Raw genomic sequence first — 24252 nt, forward strand, 5'->3', positions numbered from 1 at the left:
CCAGAAGGCTTGTCTGAACTATGCCTTACATTACCAACCAGAAAACTAAATTAGATAGAATGCCACTTTTTGTGATGAACTCCGTATTAAATGAAATATGGAAATGTTTGGTATACCAGAAGTGCTTAGTACATCGAGCTTAAAGTGTCAGATCTTTCCCATCTGAATAAGAGGCGTCACAACTATCGATTAGATTAACGTTATAGTAAATGTAGCATCAAAATGTTGCCGTCTACGCCATGCTATTTTACAGTGGGTCTTAGCCGGTCTTAGTAGTAGTGGTCTTTACATGTATGTCTGAATTTATTTCTGTACTCAAGATGAAATGTCCGTGAACATTGACGCTCACAATTCCCTGCCCTCAAGGCCTCGATTTGGCGGTTCAGGAAGAACGAATAGCGGTTCGCCGGCTTTCAACATTAACAGGAAAATAATAACGTTTTACTAAAAATATTTAAAATAAAACACCCGCTCCCAAATAAGAGGGCTATCAAAAACTCTAGCATCATGTATAGCTTCACTGAATGATCAGATTCCCTCATCAAATCAGATACATCCTTAAAACGGCGCACAGACTTAATTCTGGTCAGTAGTTCTTCACAGAGCCAATGATGAAAGATAGTCAGATATTCTGCTTTTTACCACAGATTTCCATGAAAATGTTCAATATATATCAAAATGAACAGATACATATAGCCAATCATGTCCAGCTGGGATTCGTACCATGTAAACCACCTTCGTAATTAATGTTATAAACCCTGTGTTAAGTCATACCTCATCATAATATATAACTAGAACCCGTGGGTTTAAAAAAGATCTGTTTATTTTGCAGTGCAACTGCAGGATTATGGTATTAGCCACAAGATTGAGCCTCGTCAACTGATCCAACTATGCACCGACGTATCTAGTGGTACTGAGCCACACCGACTAGTGGTACTGACTTGAATGGTAGGTCCAACGGATCTGTGACTATCGGCTGCAAAACATTAGGTTTCAATGTAGATTTTTAGGACCTACATTTATGGCGTGAAGACAAATGTACTGTGTGACGTAGTGGATGAAATGTTCCTCTGATTCGGGCGAGGGCAAATTTCTAATATAATTCAACAACGTTAAATGTACTACTTATTTGCCATATTTTATATTTCTGACATTTATTCAGTCTATAGGCAAGGTAAATGCCAGACTTTTAATAAAGAGGGAGGCCATTAAGCTCGCCAGATTCACTTATAATACTAAACCTAATTTCGGTGAATTGGAATTGGTTTTTCACCACCTCAGAAATACCCTCTCTGTCTACTTTGCTACCAGATCGCTGAAATACCAGATTGCTTTCACTAGAAAAGCGTAGGGTTATATAGACCAGAAATATGGAGGGGTGGGGCTTTCTGGCTTATCGTATAGATTTACATATAGGCATATACATGTAGTCCATGTGTTTGTTCTTGGAATGCAGCCGAGAGAAAGCAGCCAAAACTTGTGTTATCAAATCATCAGGATTTAAATCTTTATTTTCCCTACATTAAATACACGTTTGATTTAGTAGTAACATATAAAATACCATAACCTTTTGTAACCTCAAAGTACCCTTTCATTGGTTGATTCTTGATGCCCATTTTCATAAAACTTTGGTCTAAGACCAAACGTAAGACGTTAAATACATTGCAAGTATAGTAGACTTGCTGATCAAGTAGTTTTATGACACATTCTAACTATACCGACCATGAACTCTTGACCAACGGGGTGTGGTCGAATACAGCTAACCGAGGAATCGAGATCGCTTTATATCGCTTTGTTTGGCATATGTTCACGCCCATCTTATAACGTTTCATGACCGCCGTCCATAAATCCGGCAACTTCTGTATGAGTAGAACATGGTCTTAGACTAAGAAAGAAACGTTGGGAATGTTACAAGAGCAGAGTTTTGTAGTCTAGTGTCATCACTGTGAAGAAAGATATCGCTCTATTTTCATAGATTAGTAAATCAAAGCGATTGGAGACTTCAGGTAACTGTTGAAACGTCATGGGCCGTCAGTGACACCTAACCAACCACATGATGACGTAAACGTCATGTTTTACCTTGGCCATGGCACAGAGCATGGACAAACTGTTAAATCAACAACATGGTATCTTTGTGTAATCAAGTCTGTCAAATATCAAATATAGTAATAGTGGACGGACTCACTGGAATCTTCATATATATGACATGCTGAACCAGTTCTCACGTACATGTATACTGATATTCCATGTTATTCAAATCCGTGAATCACGTATCAGATATATCTACTGAGCCATCGGAAGGCTTCGCCATATCCCTGTTTTCCCACCAGTGACGTCATGAAGAGTTCTGCAGGACGACTAGGTAGGCTTTCACGTGGCTTGCCATCCTGCAACAGAAGAATACAAGAGGTGTGTGCTGATCAACACTCAAAATAACAGAAATACCACCGACGGCAAGTTCTGGTGACCTTTGTTGTTACTCTTTTAATCTTATAGGGATTTAACAGATTTAGTTAAAGCGGGGTGGACAACTCTAGTTAAACAAAATATTGGGAAAGCTCAAATGGAGTATCAAAGTAAGTGAAGTAACAAATCAAGATAACTCAATATCAGCAAATTGACCTATCATGCTAACGGAAGCGGGGTGAGCTGACCAGTCAGGATAGATCTGGTGGAGGAAACGGGTGAATCGGGATCACTCAAGTGGAGTAAGCAGTTCTATACAGATTGATGTATGTTTACCTGTAGCTGTATGGCCAATACAATACAGTGTATGGCCAATACAATACAGTGTATGGCCAATATGGCTAATCTCTCCGGTCGTACATGGGAAGGTCTGTCAGCAACCTGTGGATGGCTGTCCACCCACCATAATGCTGATCGCCGTCGTTTAAGTGAAATATTCTTGAGTATGGCGTAAAAAACCAATCAAACAAATAAATAAATAAATCTTTTGGAACATTATAACACATACCAGTATGGGGTATATACTGTTCTGCGCGAAGTATATATTTATCAGTTAACAACATCAATAACATTATATCACTGACTGTTCATTCATATTTCATCACCTGGTGTTCTTATCAGTTGGATTGCATGAAGTTCTCGTACCTTGCCTGTGAGTACCATGCACAGTCGGAATGAATCTATCAGCTCTTGGTAACTGGCGGCGTCGGCTCGATCAATCTTATTGCCTAGGATGAGAACAGGAACTTCGCTAATGTCTTCATCCGAAAGGATTCGCTGTAGATGAGATCAAAGTGAGAGATTCCCTGTACTAGAGAACAATCTCCGGGACAATGGCATTCAGAGGCCCGCAGACCGACTATATTAGGATGTATATAAGAAATAAACATGCAACCCATCACGACTGAGAATCGCGCTGGATGTGGATATCATTGTTCAGAGCTATCAGACAATAATATAATATATATAACCGAAGTTGTCACTGTTAGATAAAACGGTCTTATTTAAAATTTGGCATTATTTTTATTCACACACGTCTTCGTCACAACTGACTACACAAGACAGATGTCCCATGTGAAGTTGTATTGTGTTGTCGTTTTACATAAAAATAATTTTCAGAAGATCTAAAAGTAGACTTTGTGTGTTGACCTGGTGTGACCTAATAATTAATGGGTTATCTGGTGCACAATTTAACACATCTGTAATCCACGACCTGATGTCGCGTGTTCACCTCCAACTCTCGACGACTGCTTTGGGTTCTGACTTTGAAGGGGAAGGTTTGCTAGGTACCTGACGAATGGCGATGACTATACGCCCGGCACTCCCCTCTCCATAACCCATAATGCTGACCGCCGTCATATTGGAGACAAATATCTTCATAAGACGACGTTAAACACCAAGTAAGTAAGTATAAATAATGAACATCCTCATTTAACAAAATGCACATTATTAAAAGATTCAAATTTACAGAAACGAAAATGCCTATTGTATTCAACCAGTCTTCATTAAATATTGACTGTCAAAAGTACGGTATTTCCTAAATTTCTTATAATTTCTTTAATTTTAGATTTCATGATCCATACACAAGTAGCATGTACAAGTCATAATGTTTAAACGTTTAACTTAATCTATGCATTATCGTTCAATAACATTGCAGAGCTACTGATTAACCGATTTCAGTTGCTATAGCCCATTCATAATTCGAGTTTACCATTAAAGTTATGCAGTTAATATAAATTCTACTCTTCTACACATATGTCAGTTCAACACCACAAAACACATTTTAGGCAAAGCGTGATTTAGGTTCAGATCAATCTAAACAACCAATGTTCTCATATATCACAGGCTATATCCTGTAACTCAGGTATTTCTTCAGAATTACATTTGCAGCAAAGTTCGTGCAGTGTGAAACATTGCATTGGCTTCTGAAATTGATGTTCGTGTACATAAAATTGTTTTCCACGAAGAACAATATACGAGGCAGACTAATGATATGCCATTGCATTTGTGCAACCGTAAACAAAATACAGCAACGCATACTTATGTACAGCATCATGAATACGTTATGGCATTCGAAACGTATACGTTAAATGACGCACATGTAGTTCCTGACTAGACTCCTCGAAGGCTTCCCGCTCAGCAGCGTCAATGACAAAAACCACGGCGTCCACAGCCGGAAAATAATCTCGCCATACTCTCCGGGCTGTGGAAAAAAAAATCCGAAAAATTGCATCAGTCGTTTGCTAGACAATTTCCTCGAGCTGGTCAGCTCCAGATTTAAAGCAAATCTTCCTATCGATCTTTCTTGCCCACCACTGTACGAGGATATGCGCACATATAGCTTCCTGTAGCAAACAGTATGTAATAAACTGTGACTATCTTGTCTAAAATCGGATCATACATTTCTTGACATTGCGTCAATAGATTTGTATAACAAGAACCTACCAAGGCTCACCAGAAGCGTTATTAAATAGTAGAAGCTAAATTTACGTGCTAATACAGGTGATGTTTTCCTTATCCCCAAGGTAATAAAATCAATGTGTTTGTTTCAAACGCATTAGCCTTCCAGACGAATAGTTTTAAAGATACATCTGCATAAACTACATAGACAAAGAAGAAGCCAGCGGTCTGCAGTTTAATGTAATGTGTACTTAGCCATAACAATAATAACAAACAAAGGCAACTTTGACTAAAAATGAAAGACCTAGTATCATTATTGATAAAAGATATCACAACAACTTGAAAACTGGATATCATATAAATATAAACTTTACCGACGTAAAATATAGGTGGATGACGATAACAGCTGTAAAAGAGTAGGCTTACCTTGAACATGACCTCCTAGGTCGTAAACTGTGAATGTCACGTCACCAAACTTCATAGCTGTAGATCCTATACAATGTCACATAAAAATGAATCTATGTAGTATTGTGAGCGATATTTTGTCATACATGTCAATCCATAAGTTTTCGACTAAAGAACGAATCTTTTATGGGTTTATATAGGTTCTTGTCTAATTTCAGAGTCAATTCAACAGCAACACACTTGTGCAGTGTTGCCTGGGTGTCTGATGCATCATCACCATTACAATGGTGGCGTATCTCTTCACTAAAAGTTGTCATGGAAAATAAACCAGGCACAATTTTCGACTGCTTCGTAAAACAAGCCCCTGAGCGAAACGTCGTGCTGTGCGTATCTTGCAGAAATGGCAACAAAAAACAGTGTTCCTGGTCGGTTAAACTACAGTCAACCCCTTGCCCACTCCTCTTCACGAAAACCGGTGACTGAAAAAGGCTATTTATTTACTTCTTTTAATTATTTGATTGTGGTTATTTACAACGCCATACTCCTTAATTTTCCAATCAAGGTAAGTATTATGAGTAGTGGAAAACGGAGTGCCCGATGTAAATTTGGCAAGCTACTGACGATCTCTCCCACGTGTGCATACAAGCGTCATCAAGCGCTCGTTGTCAAACGTCGTGATTACTAGCGATGAACTCCTGGTTTGTCTACCTGAAACACGACCTCTGTCCTAATTCTGTTCGCTGAGGATACTGGCAGTCAGACTGCCGATAAAACGGTCTTTGGAGATCAGCGACATTTAATTGTAACTTCATACTATCTTATTCACAAGATTCCTTTTAATTTAGTGTCTTCACTATCGTAATGACTTGCTCCGGGCAATACCATTTCGGTTGTAAGCCAGCCGGAACCTGCTTATTTGTTCATCTGACAAGTGTTTTATGCCGTATATACTCAAGAGTGTTTCATCCCACATAACGGCGGTCAGGTCTAGACTGTCAGATCAGGTCTGGTTGTCAGCAAGAGCGTATCATTCGACCTCACTGCTCAAGTTGTAATGGTAACCTATAGACAGCTGTTTAACCAGCGAGGGACCATCTGTAGTTCTAGAGCACACCGAAAATATATAGATACTGATTGATATTACAATTAACATCTCTTACTTGTTTGAAATGTGGGTTGGTGTTGCTTGAGTTTTCCGTATCGCAGTAAGTCCATCAAGGTAGATTTTCCAGCATTCGCCAGACCCAGAAATACAACCCTGGCTCTCCTTGCCGGCTAAAATGTGTACGTATAAAGATAAAACGTTTATAGAATACATAGACGGATGACATATTCCACGATTCATAGCATGTATGATGATTAGGGTTTTAGGGGTTCTAATTTAAAAGTTTTAAATGAGGTAAACATACATATACATATAGGAAAGGCTTTTGAACCAATAAAAACATGTCATATAGCCCACCAATGCAGAGGAACAGGCATCTTCCAAAAAGTGATCAGTTCTTAAAACCTATGTTAAAACTATAATAGTTCATTAAATTCAGTTCAGCAGATCTGGAAATTTTTTTAAAACACGGACTAGGTTTTACAACAAGGTCTCCTACAATGTGAAAATACTAACAAAAGCATTCCACTAAGCTGATTAGCTCTTTCTATAAGGTTCTTGTCATTGATATTCACACCAAATTTGAATAAATCAACGGTTCTGGAGATACTGCACAAATAGTGCTTAAGTCTACAATATATACTATCCCCATCATGGGACTATGACCAACGTTTATTCATCTACCTGAATTGCATAGGGAGATTCTGACAAGCACAAATTATTAAACATTTTCCTTTAATTTCGTGGAACAAGCTACTTTTTTGTTTAAAGCCTTTTTGCACCGAAATATATTTTGATTTTGACAGGTAGTCTTGAGGAAATTGGGTACGTAGACCTACATATAATAAACCTACAGATGCGAAGCGTATAAAACTGGGCGAGAGTACAAGGAGTCGAATGGGTCAGCGATAGCGTGATCCTTTCAAATCACCATTATATAAGAACATTTACTGCTGTGCTAGTTCATAGCGACCAAGTCAGCATCATACTGACTACGTGACCACGACTCCATGGAGTTAAGTTCCTCTCTCTTACTGTTCAGTTCTATAATTCAAAGGCGCTCTCAAGCGCATTTTTTACATGAACACGTTTTAAGGTTAACGCATCACTTTTAACACATAACCACACACACTGCCTTAGCAAGTGTTGGATTGACTTAATGCGACTAAATGAATTCGTGAGCTATTTTAGTATCTTACCAAAATAATCCAGTACACCTTGAATCCATCCGAAAAGAAACCCCAACATTGCGTGCATCTTCAGACGGCTTATGTTAACGGGTTTTGTGTGTATCAATGTAACGTGACGGTGAGTTTTATACCCATTCCGCATTACATATACCAGAGAAACAAGTTGTAACTTCATGTCATTCTTCTCTGCACAACAAACATGAACGTGTTCAATTCCACGTCAGTGTTCACAACTAAGTCTGACATGAGTTGTTTCCCTTTATATGTTGGTATTCATCTCCTTTGAGTGAATGATACAGATATAGGTTTCAGTTCCCCTTCAGCTGAAGATGAACAATAACTTCCAAAATGGGAATAAGCTATAAGGCTATTTTAGACTGGCATAGGCAAATGACATACACTTACAGGCGTACGTACAGAAGGAACAAAAACATTCCGACAATGTATGCGCACTAGTCTTTCTCGCGACGCCTTTCATACACGTCATTCTATCAGACGTGCCAATCACATCGGTACATGTGCCAGTCAGTGCTGACAAGTGCAAATCCGGAATGTCATGACAGTGTAGGCCTATTAAAAGACTTATTCTGTTAAGTTGGGAGCCTGACTTGAACTCTCCACAATGTTAATTCATTGAGCTAAATGGTTTCCCCTCCTTATTTAACTTTCTGACTTCTACCTTGTCGGTCTACCGACCGAATGAATGTCAGAAATATTAGATATGGAGTTAGTATATTTAACGCTAATTCATCATTTCAGTTCTTAGTTGCCAGTAGGCTTTATCCTTCTCAAAATGTGAACGGAGTGGACAGAAATGGTAAGTCAAGCCTTTTGTTTTCCACAGTATATATACTGCCCGAACATCATATGTGATGTAAGAGCCTTTCATACATACCGAATATTCTTACAGGATGATAAAAGCAACATACAGCTTTCCCTAAAGTAAAACAGTACACAAAACTAAACAGGGTAGGATTTAAACGCAAGTTTATTGATGTTAACGCGAGGTAATGTTTGATTTCATACCCCCATGCTCCTGAATTGCAGGGGCACGGTACCACAACCACCACGGACACGTCTGTACCAGCCAACAACCTTTACCTCCAGAGAACGGACTCCTTAGAACGTATGTACAATTAATAAATACTCCTGTCCTAATTCTGAAACAGGGCCTCGATAACAATAAAGAGCTGTTCTTACATTTACATTGTGTGTACAAAGTGGAGTATTGGAAGTTTCGTTTCTAGGGTTTGTGTGTTTAAATTAATCCCGTTTAACAAACCACATCCTTCAAACTGATGCTATGCACCCATCACTGTTAAAAGTTTCAAGAACCTCTCTCGGACTTTCATGCCACAGCAACCACTAAAGTCATAATATAGGCTTTGTGTAAGCTGTGGTTGGTCGCTATTGTGGTGGTTACCTGAAACCAATTTTTCACCAGCTGCCTGGATCAGCTTCCAAATTACCTTTTTGAATTTTATTTTTACCAAAAACAAGTGCCATTTTAATGTTTGCTTTTGGACAGGAGTTAGCCCCACCAAACACCAAATTAATGCCGAGCTACTTCTTCCCAATTTGGGCTTTTAGACGACAACTTAAGCATAGGCCTACTAATGAGGGCTTTAATTTTGGCTCAGGTCAAGTTCCTGTGTGGAACCTGTGGCTAACCTGCTCCATGTCCTAAATATGGCTGAACTATTATGAGTACTTCCTTGTGTAACAACTGCAAACAATATACTATTAAATAAAATTTATAACTCTGTACTGCTATGTAGGGAAATGCTTTCTCCAAGCCTACAAAGGGCAGAGTGCAAGAGGAGTACAAAAATTCAAAGGTTATCTCTTGGCTTAATGGAGACTGTATACTCAGTTATCACTTCCATTTACTCACCACACACAAATTCATTCTCTGCATTATTACAACTACTACACATTTCTCATTGAGGATTAGATATATAGTCTATCCCATGTCCAGATACAGGGAAGGCCATGGAGAAATAGTTCACCCTAACTTATAAACATTTACATAATCAATGGTAACCTTTATCTACTGCCAGATGAGCTTAGAAGTCAGGATGTGAAAGATTTTCAGACAGAAGATCACAAAATGGTAAGCACACAATGAGCTTCATTTGTACAAAGGTGTGACACAGATTGAACTCACATCACGTGACACCTGCCAAAGTTCTTCCAGTTTAATGTATTATACATTATGAAATTGCATATTACTGTTACCAAAGCTATAGCTAAAATGTTGCAACTTTTTCACACCTTAACACTGAAGCCAGACAAACAGCCCAACATAACTTTTGGGGCATTCAACTCAAGACCAACACTGCATACCCAATTGTCTAGTATGTCCAGTATACGCAATAATAAAACAACCACGCCCATTCTGCCCCCTCACACTTAAAATTACATACAACACAAGGCAATAGGAAGAGTACTTGTATACCTCAACAATTCAATGGCCATCAGAGAAGACAATTAAAACATTTGAACATTACATTGGATTCGCAATTTTGCATTCCTTACAGATGGAACTGTTGTTCAAACATGAATGCAACACAAAAGCATCCACGACCCAGGATGGATATAAGACTGATACATGTAATATGATCAAGTCACATTGTACCTAGATTGAACAGTTGTCAAATAATTTCCCATTTCTAGAAGCAAGTTTTCTTATTCCCTTGACATTTATTTTCTCTCAGTATTGTCCGACACCACAGAATTATACACTGTTAAGTCAATGACCCAGTGTGTTGTGCTATATACCTTGCTGGTGGTAGGTAAAACAAAAACTCATTATTAGCTTCAAGCAGTAAGGTGACACATAAATGTTTGATTTTTGATCACTGTGTTTGACCACATTCACATTCTTTTGGGTGAAAAGCTATATGAAACACACATTCTTAACCGTAGCTGTCCCATGAAAAAATGATTCCTTTTAGCTACACTTAGGAAGACCAATTTGGTTTTCAGTAGTTGGTCATTCCAGCCCCAAGTGTGTTGATCCAGAAAAGACTTTAAAGGCCTGTTCTAACAAGGATAGAAAATCTGCCTTAAAAGCCCTACATATTTAAAATAACTGACATTGACAACAACAACAACAAAAAAAAACCATCTGTGTGCCATACGCTTCACAAAAATATACCTGCTTGGAGCTATAATGTAAGAACTTTCAACTGATTCTTGGAGGGAAAGTGTGTATTTATCTCTACATGGTGTTTCATAAATGCAAACTTCCTTCATGGGTGATTCAAACAATATATATATGAATTCCATAAAACAATTGCATGAATGATGCTGAATAACAAACAAAAATGCTTTAACCTATAGTGTCCAAAAGTAGGGCCAATTAAATGTTCTCTGCAGAGAGGCATTGTGTATCAGTTGACATCGAAATCTATAATCACGTGAAATGAAGGTCAGAGGTTATTACTTATGATGTGATACCAGGAACACTATGAGAACCACAACAAATCTCATGGTTATAGTACAAAAAATATCCTTTTTGTGGCAATGGAACAGACGCAAGACTCCAGTAGTTCACTTTACGAAGATGTGATCTGGACCTTTCTGATTTATTGTACTTGAAGTTCACGAAGGTCATGGAGTCACATATTGTCCTGTGCAAGTTCACGCTGCACAATTTGCAAATAATTTTCAACCTCATCATTCCATTGCTTCCTAGGAGTCACCATCCTCAATTGATGTACTGAGCCATCCAGCGGAACCCCTCACCATAGCCCTGACGTTTTAACACACTACACATGAACAGTTCCATAGGTCTACCGGGGAGCTCTGACCGAGACACTGTACCCTGTAAGAACAAACGACATTAATACTTTTAACTTTACCTTCCCTTTGTGCAGACGGAACATTAAACCAAGATCATGTTAACTGAATCTCAAAACAAAGTTTATAATGTGGACTAGGAGAGCGTAGCCTATCTGTAATGTGCAATCTTTGGGACAAGGGAAAGTCGCTTTGCTCTGGGGAGGGGTTTTGTGTAATAACAAAATAATATGGATATCCAATAACCTGACTAATATGCCCACACTTACACAGAAAGTGAGGAATATTGATTTGGGTAATAATGAACTAGCTTACCAGTTTTACTCTTCAGTTTTACATCATACATGTACTTCACAATTTTTCAGTCTTAGTGGGACGAGGATTCTTATGTATACATATATTGTGTATTCTTGAGCCAGGGAGAGTCCATGCCTCCAAAGTGCTGCCGCCACAAAATATCATGCCAAAGGCACCACACCTGACACTCAACCCAGTCACATCATCATACTTATCATACTGTAAAACAACACTTTTCAGATTCATAACCATATCTTTATTGTTTTAGCTGGACTCCTTTCAAGGAATGTAGCCTAAATGTCCCACACGAAAAATACATTATGAAAAAGCCCCTTTATATCCTATCTTACCTTTCCTGTGGTCTGTCCTTGTAAACCAAACGTGTACCTAATTTCATCTTCACTTGCTGCTCCTGGTTTGTCTATCTTATTTCCTAGAACCAGTATGGGGGCATTGGCTACTTGTTCATCTGTCAGTAAACTCTGTGAAAAACAGTGATAAATGTACAGTGTTACTAAATACAAGGTCATCAATCATAGCTACAAGTAGCTGCATCAAGGAATTAATAAATTCATCCCCCAAAACTGTATACAATAACCCTCATTCTTTCTATGCCTGACCACCTCAGCTCACATATATCATGTATATTGGCCTATATCAAACAATGGCATGACCTAAAGACTGTGGACCATGGTGGATATGACTAAGATGAAAACTCTTCACACAAACATCTCACTTAAACATCTGACAGTCACATCTGACTTGTTACAAAACCAGATCTGCTTTCAGCTTGTCCAATGACACTTCAGCAGACACAGATAAACAATAGAACTGACTTAACTTTCAAACTTGGGCCTCCAGGGTCCAGCGGTTTGGGTGCTAGTGCAGCAGGATGACCCGAAGCCTATGACTGATGCGGTCGCTGTAATTTAAATTCCAGTTCACGCTGGCTTCCCTTCCAACAAACATGAGAAGATCTGCCAGCAACTTGCCACCATAATGCTGAGCACCCTCATACAAGTGATATACTCTTGAGTACGATGTAGAATCAGCAATCAAATAAATAAATAAATCACTTTCCAACCTGAGGAAGCAGGATTTTGAATGGACTAACAGCGGCTTTTACATCTGACTTTAGCGAGACTGAATCCACCATGAATAATTCCGATCCCTGTTAACCAATCAACCAACTAGCCCCATCATAATACATGTACATAGGAGAATAACACGGGGCTTTCCAATAATAAAGAGATTTACATCTAATTCTGCCTTTGCCTCCTGAAATCTTTCTCTGTCAAAAGCATCAACCAGGAAAACTATTCCATCTACAGCGGGAAAGTAATCTTTCCAAACTCTTCGGGCTGAAACATAAAAACAACATTCACATTCATTAAAAACTTAAATGTTAATGCATACTAAAGTTCTATTTACTTGGCATTCACAGTTTGACTAAAAAAATGTATTTCGGCCACTTTTAGTACAATGCTTTCTCCATTCTCCGAAACTTATTATTATAAGTTATTGATAACTGCCATGACCTTGAAACATTACCTTGCTGATGACCTCCCAAGTCAAAGGTTGTAAACCTCATACCACCCATTGACAAATCCTCAGAGGCTAAAACACAAGTACAAACATCAAATATTTACAAAATGTAACATATGTTCAGTGTGAGTCAGCTGGTGGACTGGGTTTGATCAGCCTGTGTGTAAACATAAAGCCTATGTAAACCATACAAAGCTGAATACTTTACTCCATACAGAAATCATTTACACGTACATCTACCTAACTGCAGTTTGCACCAGGAAATATGAAGCCATCAAATCTGCACAAACTTATCACATATTAACCAGTTCACAGTGAACACATCGGTAATTCAGTTCTGCTGAAAATGATTTAGATAAGTCTTCTATTTTTATAGCAAATATAAATTTCCAAACTTTTTCAATACAACCCTACAAACGATGCTCATACTTATACAGCCAACACTATCATCAACAGTAAAGAAAAGCTTCAACTTTTCACAACTGTACAAGTACATATAAAACACTTTATTAGCTAAGTAACAGCAGAACTTTTCAATACCAGTCATATACTTCACAGGCATTTCTTATGCTTACATTAGCGAACATTCTCAATGGAACACTACAAAATGGATCAACAGAATAGCAGTATAGCCTATGATATCATTCTTGGCTTCATGGGCATGCTGTGTTAGTTGATGAACTTGCATTCATTGTCCTAATGGCAACAATATACAACCGTGCAGTACCCAGACAACTCTGGTATTATCAATCAACAGGTCTTAATACTGGCTTGAGTGATACATGCCACTGCCATGGCAGTCAAAATGATTCAGGGGATTTCCTGTAAATTCAGGCATGAGAAAATAAATCAGTACCCAATACTGTAATTGTGACACTGGCTGTACTGTAAAATAGATCTAATGTCAGAGAAATAACTATGCTAAAAACTGAAACAACTGGGAATGACACTGTTCTGTTTGTTGTTACTGGAATGAGGTAAAATCTTGTTAACAAGTGAGGGGCTTACTTGGATGTAATGTGGGAACATGCTGTGCCATTCTGTCATCCTTGAGCATATGAAGAAGAGTTGTCTTCCCAGCATTATCTAATCCCAGGAAAACCAGTTTGCCAGACTTTTTATACAGACCTAAAATGACAAAAACACATGACAACCAGCATCACACCATGCAGCATCACAAAGCAGATATATTAGTGTCTGATAATACACTGTGATACAAGCATGGGTAAGACCACCTCGCTAATAATGTGTGACATGCACATTTTCTGAGATTTACTTGTTTACTCGGATATTAATAGCTATGTGTCATTGAGATGTCACCTTCACTTTTAGCATGGCCAGGCAAATCACTGCAATTTAACATGGGTGGGTATGTCAAATAATGAAAATTATCCACAAAACCCGACTTTAATGACATGACTTACCTTGAAAATCCGCTACAACAATTTCAAGTAATGAACTTCATCCATTATAGTTAATATTATATTTTGTACATATCCGCCATTCACTTGACAGAATGTCTCGTAAAGCGACCTCATGGCAAAAAAGGATGTCTCTACAGTGTTGTAACATCACAACTCAAAACTTCAGCACTGTCAAAATTTCTTGATTTACCACAGCAGGAATCAGACTATATATACATGTACACTGTAGTACTGTATTTCACCCTTTTGTATATGTGTTTCTTGATCAAACCATAATCCAACAATAATTGTGATATTGCAGTGCCTATATATACATATAGCACTTGAATGGTATTACCAACCATTTCCACATACTGATGAGCGCAAGGATTCAAATAAAATAATGAATAACATGATTACAAACCACAAAATTTCTGAATAAGCCTAGGGTCACATGTAGGCAATTTTTCTTACCAATAACGGGTGCCCACATAAAGGCACAGGTCAAAAAATGCCCAATTTAAGATGGGATGAAAATGTGTGATCTTCATTATTGTTAAATAAATAGCCTTGCTATTAAGCATCATATTCGGCCTATTATCAGATATATTTCAACAATTTAATAATTTTAGCCCAAATTATGGGGACTCAAAATGGCACGCAAATAAGAAGGTGTAGTCACTCTGAATCCATGATGGTTATCCATTTCAGCAGATTTACACAACTGTACAGATGTCTAACACAGACTAACCAAATGATAAGCTCAATGTAATGTTACAGCTATGAATAACTCTGCAGTTACTTAGGCAAGTATACAGGTGACTGTTCACACCTCATGTAGGTTTGCATTAAATAAATTCCACATTAACCAGATTTACTTAACTGTACATGTAACTGTTTTAGTGCTCTCATATTAACATTGTTACACTGTGTACCCAGGAACAACAATGCACTGGGTTGGTTATGAATAAACCAATGTAATGTAGTCAAATCAGACCATGCATAAATGAGATTATGGATGTACATGTACCAGGCAGCCATGCTGTTGAGGTCTGCAGCCATTCATACAACTTACTGGGGTGTAATGTTGGCACTGGCTGGACCATATGACCTTCTTTAAGAACGCTCAATAGGGTAGTTTTTCCCGCATTGTCCAAACCCAGAAATATTAGCTTTCCAGATTTTCTGTACAAACCTTTCAAATTAATTCATGTTACAAGTTTGAATAGTTGTTAAAAGTTTTAATGAAGAACATCTCTTTATTTTGCTTTTAGGCAAATTTTAACAGAGAAATCTAAAATAGGGGTTCAAGAGCCAGTCGTACACAGTGATGTTCGCTGGATTAAATAGGACTTTAGTCCTAGAACATGGAACTTTAACTACATGTACACTGTGGTTGAAGAGTGAAAGTTGCAAGGTCATTTGGTCCATAGAGTTCATCTGGATGAGCCTGTATTTGGTTCGTCGACTGAATAAAAAACTCAGTAACTGGTTATATTTATTCAGTCTGAGGTTGTTTTTACAAAAAAATTTTCAAAATTTTACATAAATTCAATCTGAACATACCCAAAGACTGCGAAGTAACCTATTTACGTTACTAGTTATCTCCTTTTAACAGAAATCTTCATGACCCTCTGCGTTGATTAAATTTTAAAAAGCAATTTTTGTAAGGGGAAGGGCATATGAAATCAAACATGACAGAGTACGCTTCTTTGGTCTCTACCAAATGGGTTTCACAAATTATCTGACCTACTTCGACTTCCGATAGTTCTGTTACATAAACCCAGCGTGAGTGACTGCATATGAGCGCACTGGTTTTCCTGGCCCACTGAGGATATCTTCAGCTCCTTTCGAGGCAAACATACACTTTACCTCCAGGATTCGTTTTCGGGAGTTTGATAAATGGCTTGTGGCAGAGAAATTAAAACCTTTCTTGCCAGATAAGAACATTTACCAGTGACATCAATTCGCTATAAAAGCATGTTTTTGTTCAAAGACTAAACATGGAGATGTGTGCCAGACAGGCTTCACTTCAGGCCGTTGAGATCAAACGGTACTTGTTGTGGAAAAAGTGACAATTCATTGTAACATAAAGTAGCAGTTACTTTATCTCTCTAAATATGTAGACTCTCTATCAAAAGATCACCATAGTTAATACTGCACGGGGTACGACAGTATCTGTGGGTTTCTTCATCTTCTTATTACTGGTGGCTGATTTTCATGGTAAATTTCATGTGATCAGTACACGGTCAATAAGTCAAATCAGGCTTCGTTTGGAACTGCTTTCGTTGACTGAAATCTTTGTTTATTTTAACAAGCAAGGATAATATTTCAGTAAAATTTAGGTGATGCACAGAACATTCATCTGGATGCACTATTCAGACTAGTATACATGTAAGGTGTTGCGTAATTTTTGATTCTCTCAAATGTTTTTTTTTTTAAAGATCATTTTTGACATGTCCTTTTACAGAGTGAGAGTGACAACCACAGATTCCATAAGCCATTAATGCAGAACCATTCTGTCCTGATTCATTACTGTTGAATACCTTTTAAATGTGATGTCAAAACTAATTGCTCATTTTGTGAGTTTCAGTCAATCTAGACTGATGCTCTTGGTTGTAAGCTTTCTGTATTGCGCACTTCACCGTGCTGGTATCCTGAAATACATATTCAATTTTAGTACCTCGAACAGTCAGTCGAAACAAAAAAAAAAACAAAAAAAAATTCAATTTCAGTTGAAACAAAAACTGAATTTCACCCAGACAGTGGTGGTCAGTAAGTAGAAAAATGTCTTCTATGAACCCCTTATTAGCACCTGAATTATATCCTTTTTGTACATAATTACCTCAGCTTTTATTGATAAAGGTTCTGAATAAACATCTTTCACTGACCATAAGCAACAAGATGTAAAACGGCATGGTTACTTTAAAATATACTCACCTAAGTAATTTAAAATGCCTGCAAACCAGTCAAGAATAAACATTCTGTATGCTACCTGTAACTTGATTGTGCCTGTAATAAACAAACATAATTATGCAAAGATGTGTTCAAATGAAAAACGTTTATTTCTTTCAGTGAGATTCACTTCCCAAAAATGGGGTTTCTGCTGGATGAATATTAATGAGTTTAAAGTAAAGAAAAGCCAAAAAAAATATATATATATACATATATTCAGAAGTAAGGATCATTATATAGACAACTGAAAACCATGCATAAAAATACTTTTTTTTTCCAGATTTTTTTAAGCATGTTGGAAGGCATTCAAATATTTGAACACTATGGTGGGCTTTATGAGCCATATTGATAGTATCTATGAAGTCTGACGTCACATCACCTTTTTCCCCCTGATGTTCACCAGAAGGAAAGAGTTTTTGGAAGCACTATTTCAGTATTCTTTACTGATAGGTAAAAAGAGTAATAAAAAGACTGTCTGTGTCATGACATAAGTTGGAAAAACTTCCTATGATGTCAGAGTTCCTAAACTCTGATAGTATAGTCCATAAAGCCCACCTTAGAATTCAAACATTTGAACGTGTTTAACTCTTCACAAAAATCCAAAAAAATGAATGGAAGTATATTTATGCATAGAGAGGTCTTTACCTGTAACATGCTTTAGGTGTTGAGATACATACACATATTAAGAGCAGGTTGTGATACAGGTACCTGCACACATATTTATATGCGTGTGAATGAGCACAAATACAAAGGAAAGAAAATAAAATCAGAACCTCAAACAAATATCTGGTGAAGAACAAACATTTTATGAAAACACTGGAGAGCCCATACCACTCAATATTTGCGATTAGAATCTCTCAAAATCTATCTTAATGATAGATAATTTCAACACTGGCAAAATAGAGGTGGGACTTCAATCCATGGAGATGCAAAGAGCATTTAAATGAACATAATGGGGATCCAAGAATCTTTTAAATGTGGCTGCCATTTCATGTGGACGTCTCCAGCTGTCAACCTAACCTTACTTGCCCCTCACTATCAGTAGGTCTTACAGATCCTTTCCCCGCATCATCGAATGTCAGAATCAAAGCTTATGACACTTCCGGCCAATCCCAAATTGAAAGTCTTTACCCGTGCATCAAGATACAGAATTTCATGTGACTCGCTTTCATATGCATTATTACAGTAATAGAGATATGTAAAAGTAGAATGAAACTGGGCATTTAGAAGAGCTGTCTTACCCGATCTTGTCTATTCTAGGGGTCAAATATTCCTACCGGTGTTAGTCTTCATTTTACTATAAGTGTAATGGAGATTATTGTATTTTTTTTTTGAATTAAAGGAGAAGAAAACTTAAAAAAAATGACACTATAGGCTGAAAAGAGCACATTTCTTTCTATCTGGTGGTGCCTGCTGCATAATTTTGCAATTTTTCCTGGCCATACACGTAAAGCCTGAAAACGGCAAGCTGGCATAAATCGCATCGCATACTCAATCTTTGACACCCTGTAATTTATGCTGGGGGTGTATTGCCTCTCGGCCAATGAGAGTCATTAAAACTGCCGGCTTGTTCGTGTACATCTCAGAACCTACATCCAACATTCCCGGAAAATGAACTGTACTGTTCGCTACCTTCTGGGAAGAAGAGTTCTACCGGAAATGTACGAACTGCACTTCAGCGGTTTCCAATGGCAATTCATCTCCTAACACAGAAGACTTCAGGTCTAGTTCTTAGGCAAAACGGAGTCGCCCACAACAGATTTTGGCGCTGACTTTATGTATAATTTATCAGCTTGAGGTACGTTAGAATTTTTTTAAGACATGCACCTGCGAGGAATTGCATACTCTTTTCAATGGTATTTGTTTGATATTTACATTTTCTTCTCCTTTAAGCCATGGACCCTCAATTGATTTTTCTATTTAGATTATACCCCTTTGTTTCTGCAAAATTCTGCAAACAGCTGTTGCTTTACACTACATTTTGACAGTTTACTTTCTAAGGAATGGTTCCCTAGTTCAGCCATGGAAGTCAAGGTGTGTATAGGCTAGTGTTTCTTTTGTGTTTACTGCATGAGCCTTTGAGTGTATGGACCATACACCATCTACACTACATGTTCCAACAAAGGAAGAATTGGTAGGACTTCAATCTAGGTACCGAAAGGATTTAAATATTTTGTTGTAAAGCTTACAATCAGGTTTATGAAAGAGCGTTACACCGGCTATGAATGTAGAAATGCATCACTGATCATAATGTGACAGTTGCAAGGTGAAGCACTAAAACCTACATAAAACCCATAAAAGCCACCTTCGAATGCATGAACTTAGGAGTCCATGTTTCCAGCGTCCCATTCATGTTTACACATAAGAGTCAAAGAAACACAGAAAATGACGACAGTGACAGATTCCAAAAATCTGGAATATGGGCCAGCTTACAGTGATTTGTCTACACTAAACAGAATGACGTAGCAGTAGCAAGGTTCAAAAATAAGGACTTTCATCTCTCAAAGAGAACAAATAACAACACACAAAGAAAACAAATAGCACAGAACAACAATCCACAATGGAATATAGCTTGGTTTTAGAGAATACCTCTGAAAATGTCCCACAGGAATGGTGTTTGGGCCCTCCTTGCCTCGAACAACCACGTCGTACGAATCAAAATGGCAGCTTCGAGTAACCGGATGATGTGGTTCCGAAGTCTGGTTAGTATAAACACTCTGATTCGCAGGCGTCTCGAAACTGACCAATTGAATTAGCTGTTACATGAGCGGGAAGCTCACAAGCGGTATGACGTGCAGCAATCATTGTCAGGTACTTTCCTCTTTAACTTCGAGCGTGGTTTATGGAGAGATAACACTAAGGAGGCGTGGGTTATCGCTGTCAGTTATTCTTGATGTTTATTTTTAACATGTATTTGTGTAAATTAGAAAACATGCGTAGAGAATAGAAAAATGTAATAACTCAACTGAGAGAAAGCTGACAAAAAATGCCGCTGCTCTAAAAATAGCCCTTTTACAAGTACGTATGTACTGTGTACGGTCTGTACTGTAGGACTGTCGGTGTGCTTATGATTATTACTGACAGGGTTATGTCCAGAATTTTCACTAGAATCCTTGTAGAGTCCAGTGGAGGAAGCGAATAGATACCATTCACATATGAAGAACATATGTGAGTGATTGCAATTACCCCAGCAAAAAAGCGTGTATTTTTTAAATATCTGAATGGGTTTTCAAAAATAAAAACTGGATGCAAAATAGTCAAAACACGGTGCCTGAATGTACATTTCCGTTGATTGCTTATGATTTGTGCCTAGTTGCAATAGCGTTATTGAAGGATCATTTGTAGGATGTGTTTATCACACAACACATATGTATGAACATGTGTGTATATATATATATATATATATATATATATAAATATGTCTAATACTAAATTAATGCTGTTAGGCTGTTAGCGCAGTCTGAAGTTCATTGAAGACGACTTGCCTGTCCCAAGTATGGTGTGGGAAAGTTTGTAACTTCAGATTCAGATAAAGATTGGTGGTTTATATCAGGCACTCGAGTTTCTGTCTCTCTTGAAACTCACTGACCATCAGTGTTTAAGAGAAACATTCTTGAGGCTTGCGCGCAGTGTTACACAATGAAATAAATAAATACATACTGTGGTATGTGGAGGGTGGCAGGGCTGTCAAATATCATATTGATTCTACATTTGATTTGCTTTTTCTTAACTGTCATGTGATTTTCTGTACCTTCAGCTAGTCAAGAAGATGATAATTTCACGCATACCAATAGCACTTACAAAAGGTTGTGCTGGGATACGGGAATTCAGTACCACTGGAGTTCTGATGAAAAATCGCCGTGCAGGTCAACCAAAAACAACAATCAACAAAACCCTACCCATGACATACGAACAGTCCCAACCCCCATATAAGATAGGGGTCACCAAATCATGGAATTCCTGGAATACCTGTAAGGATCCAAGCATCAGTCGTCTTAGTGTTGAGTGCTAAATTTTGTCCCTATTCAAAAATTAAACTTTTCATAAGCAGAGAAAGACAAAATTGGTTATATTTGCTTAGCTTTAATATCAACTACAGGAAGTAATGTTTGTAGATGACCTTTGACCTCTAGTTGGGTACTTTTCTTGTTAAACAGGCTATACCAGAGAACTTACATATGGTCACTTTGTATTAATAAAGTAGATTTGCATGCTGTAGACCTAGGCTTAAATATACATGTAAGTCAGATATGCATGAAGATAATGTGATGTCATAATGGCGTTGTATTCAACCAATTTTTTTTAATGTCACTCAAGGACATGCATATCAACAATCATGATCAGTATTGTTGCAAAAAGGTCAAACAGATGTCCCACACAGTTGCTTTCAATTGTGATGATGAGTACGACGTTAAACCCCAAGCACTCACTCACTCAATTGTGATGAAGTCATTCATTCAAAATGGTTAGCTTGTTAAAGCCCACTATATCTTTCCCAATTATTAGTTGATTTTGGTCAAGCTAGTTAGATTTTTGGAATTTGCTGGTCTGCTCAGTCAAACATTGACGATTGACTCGTCCAAGGCCTCTGCACACCAGGCCAGATGTCAGATTTCCACAGATCATCGTTCTCAATTTTGATATCTCCTTATGTAAGATGACCAGATGCCTCTGCACACCAGGCCAGATGTCAGATTTCCACAGATCATCGTTCTCAATTTTGATATCTCCTTATGTAAGAAGACCAGATGCCTCTGCACACCAGGCCAGATGTCAGATTTCCACAGATCATCGTTCTCAATTTTGATATCTCCTTATGTAAGATGACCAGATGCCTCTGCACACCAGGCCAGATGTCAGATTTCCACTGATCATTGTTCTGAATTTTGATATCTCCTTATGTAAGATGACCAGATGCCTCTGCACACCAGGCCAGATGTCAGATTTCCACAGATCATCGTTCTGAATTTTGATATCTCCTTATGTAAGATGACCAGATGCCTCTGCACACCAGGCCAGATGTCAGATTTCCACAGATCATTGTTCTGAATTTTGATATCTCCTTATGTAAGATGACCAGATGCCTCTGCACACCAGGCCAGATGTCAGATTTCCACAGATCATCGTTCTGAATTTTGATATCTCCTTATGTAAGATGACCAGATGCCTCTGCACACCAGGCCAGATGTCAGATTTCCACTGATCATTGTTCTGAATTTTGATATCTCCTTATGTAAGATGACCAGATGCCTCTGCACACCAGGCCAGATGTCAGATTTCCACAGATCATTGTTCTGAATTTTGATATTTCCTTATGTAAGATGACCAGATGCCTCTGCACACCAGGCCAGATGTCAGATTTCCACAGATCATCGTTCTCAATTTTGATATCTCCTTATGTAAGATGACCAGATGCCTCTGCACACCAGGCCAGATGTCAGATTTCCACAGATCATCGTTCTCAATTTTGATATCTCCTTATGTAAGATGACCAGATGCCTCTGCACACCAGGCCAGATGTCAGATTTCCACAGATCATTGTTCTGAATTTTGATATCTCCTTATGTAAGATGACCAGATGCCTCTGCACACCAGGCCAGATGTCAGATTTCCACATATCATCGTTCTGAATTTTGATATCTCCTTATGTAAGATGACCAGATGCCTCTGCACACCAGGCCAGATGTCAGATTTCCACATATCATCGTTCTGAATTTTGATATCTCCTTATGTAAGATGACCAGATGCCTCTGCACACCAGGCCAGATGTCAGATTTCCACAGATCATTGTTCTGAATTTTGATATCTCCTTATGAAAGATGACCAGATGCCTCTGCACACCAGGCCAGATGTCAGATTTCCACAGATCATCGTTCTGAATTTTGATATCTCCTTGTGTAAGATGACCAGATAAAACCTGCTTGGGCCTACTTCTTTCTTTGTCACTTAAATTTAAGGTGAATTATGTTCATTTAACCCTGATAGTTAACACCTGTGATGTTAAAAAATATACAAGCAAACATTTTTCTCATGAATTATGAAAACGACAAATTGTTTTTCTCTTATTCCTCAGCTACTCTACATGAAGAGGGAAGACAAAAGGACACAGTGGTGGAGGACATTTTTATAAGGAAGTTTGTAACAGGCACATGGCATAAACTTTTCCTGTCTGAAGTCATAATTAAAAGACAGCATAACCTAGTGATTTTAGCTGGACTTGTGCACCAAGGCATCGCTGCAAGGAAAATGTACTTCTTGTGGGGTTACACAGAAGAAATGCTAGCACAGCTTCTAAAATGTCCAGTCAAGCTTGAAATACAGACTGTGAAAAACAAAGAGGATGTGATATTTAAATATTGGTAACCGTGTGTAGCCTTACTATTTTCCTTCCGAAAGTACCAGTTTTTGTTGTATGTGCATATTTTTAATCTTGAAATAAAGAGCTTCATGCCATGTCATTGTTGCTGTTAGATGTATCACTCATAGCAGTTAATAAGCCTATATCACACTGGTGATTTCAATAGAAGTTGAACTGCTTTAGATAAGGATTTTGTATTTGACACACAGGTTCATCATCAGATGATCTGGATTCTATTTAAATTAGGGTTTCAATCAAAGTTCTGGTCTCCTTGACGACCGACTGGAAATTGCAGGTTTCAATGACGTAATCCCAATTGAAGTA

At 38.0% G+C, this 24252-nt stretch overlaps 3 protein-coding genes across 4 annotated transcripts; 1 reads left to right on the top strand and 2 right to left on the bottom strand.

Annotated features, from left to right (window-relative positions):
- Window positions 1-2259: 2259 nt before the first annotated feature.
- LOC135461617 (GTP-binding protein SAR1-like) lies at window positions 2260-6532 on the bottom strand. Its single transcript, XM_064738794.1, has 5 exons — window positions 6432-6532; window positions 5293-5358; window positions 4566-4669; window positions 3112-3243; window positions 2260-2387 (listed from the first exon to the last, which is right to left on the bottom strand). Exons 1-5 carry the CDS (start codon window positions 6484-6486, stop codon window positions 2274-2276), a joined length of 471 nt encoding a protein of 156 aa, XP_064594864.1. The 5' UTR covers window positions 6487-6532; the 3' UTR covers window positions 2260-2273.
- A 2005-nt stretch (window positions 6533-8537) lies between these two features.
- On the bottom strand, window positions 8538-20249 carry LOC135467667 (GTP-binding protein SAR1b-like). 2 transcript variants are annotated; one of them, XM_064745467.1, is made up of 7 exons: window positions 20160-20249; window positions 17556-17627; window positions 15691-15810; window positions 13219-13284; window positions 12925-13028; window positions 12018-12149; window positions 8538-11395 (listed from the first exon to the last, which is right to left on the bottom strand). In XM_064745467.1, the coding sequence occupies exons 2-7, from the start codon at window positions 17596-17598 to the stop codon at window positions 11279-11281; spliced, it is 582 nt and encodes a 193-aa protein (XP_064601537.1). In that variant the 5' UTR covers window positions 17599-17627; window positions 20160-20249; the 3' UTR covers window positions 8538-11278. The 2 variants fall into 2 exon arrangements, with proteins under 2 accessions (XP_064601537.1, XP_064601545.1); XM_064745475.1 differs by lacking the exon at window positions 15691-15810 and adding an exon at window positions 14221-14340 and having other exon boundaries at window positions 20160-20243.
- Window positions 20250-20323: 74 nt separating this feature from the next.
- On the top strand, window positions 20324-24195 carry LOC135467681 (small ribosomal subunit protein uS3m-like). The gene is made up of 3 exons (XM_064745488.1): window positions 20324-20381; window positions 21328-21541; window positions 23644-24195. Exons 1-3 carry the CDS (start codon window positions 20334-20336, stop codon window positions 23931-23933), a joined length of 552 nt encoding a protein of 183 aa, XP_064601558.1. The 5' UTR covers window positions 20324-20333; the 3' UTR covers window positions 23934-24195.
- Window positions 24196-24252: the final 57 nt, after the last annotated feature.

Source organism: Liolophura sinensis, chromosome 1 (assembly GCF_032854445.1).
Source record: "Liolophura sinensis isolate JHLJ2023 chromosome 1, CUHK_Ljap_v2, whole genome shotgun sequence".
NCBI lineage: Eukaryota > Metazoa > Mollusca > Polyplacophora > Chitonida > Chitonidae > Liolophura > Liolophura sinensis.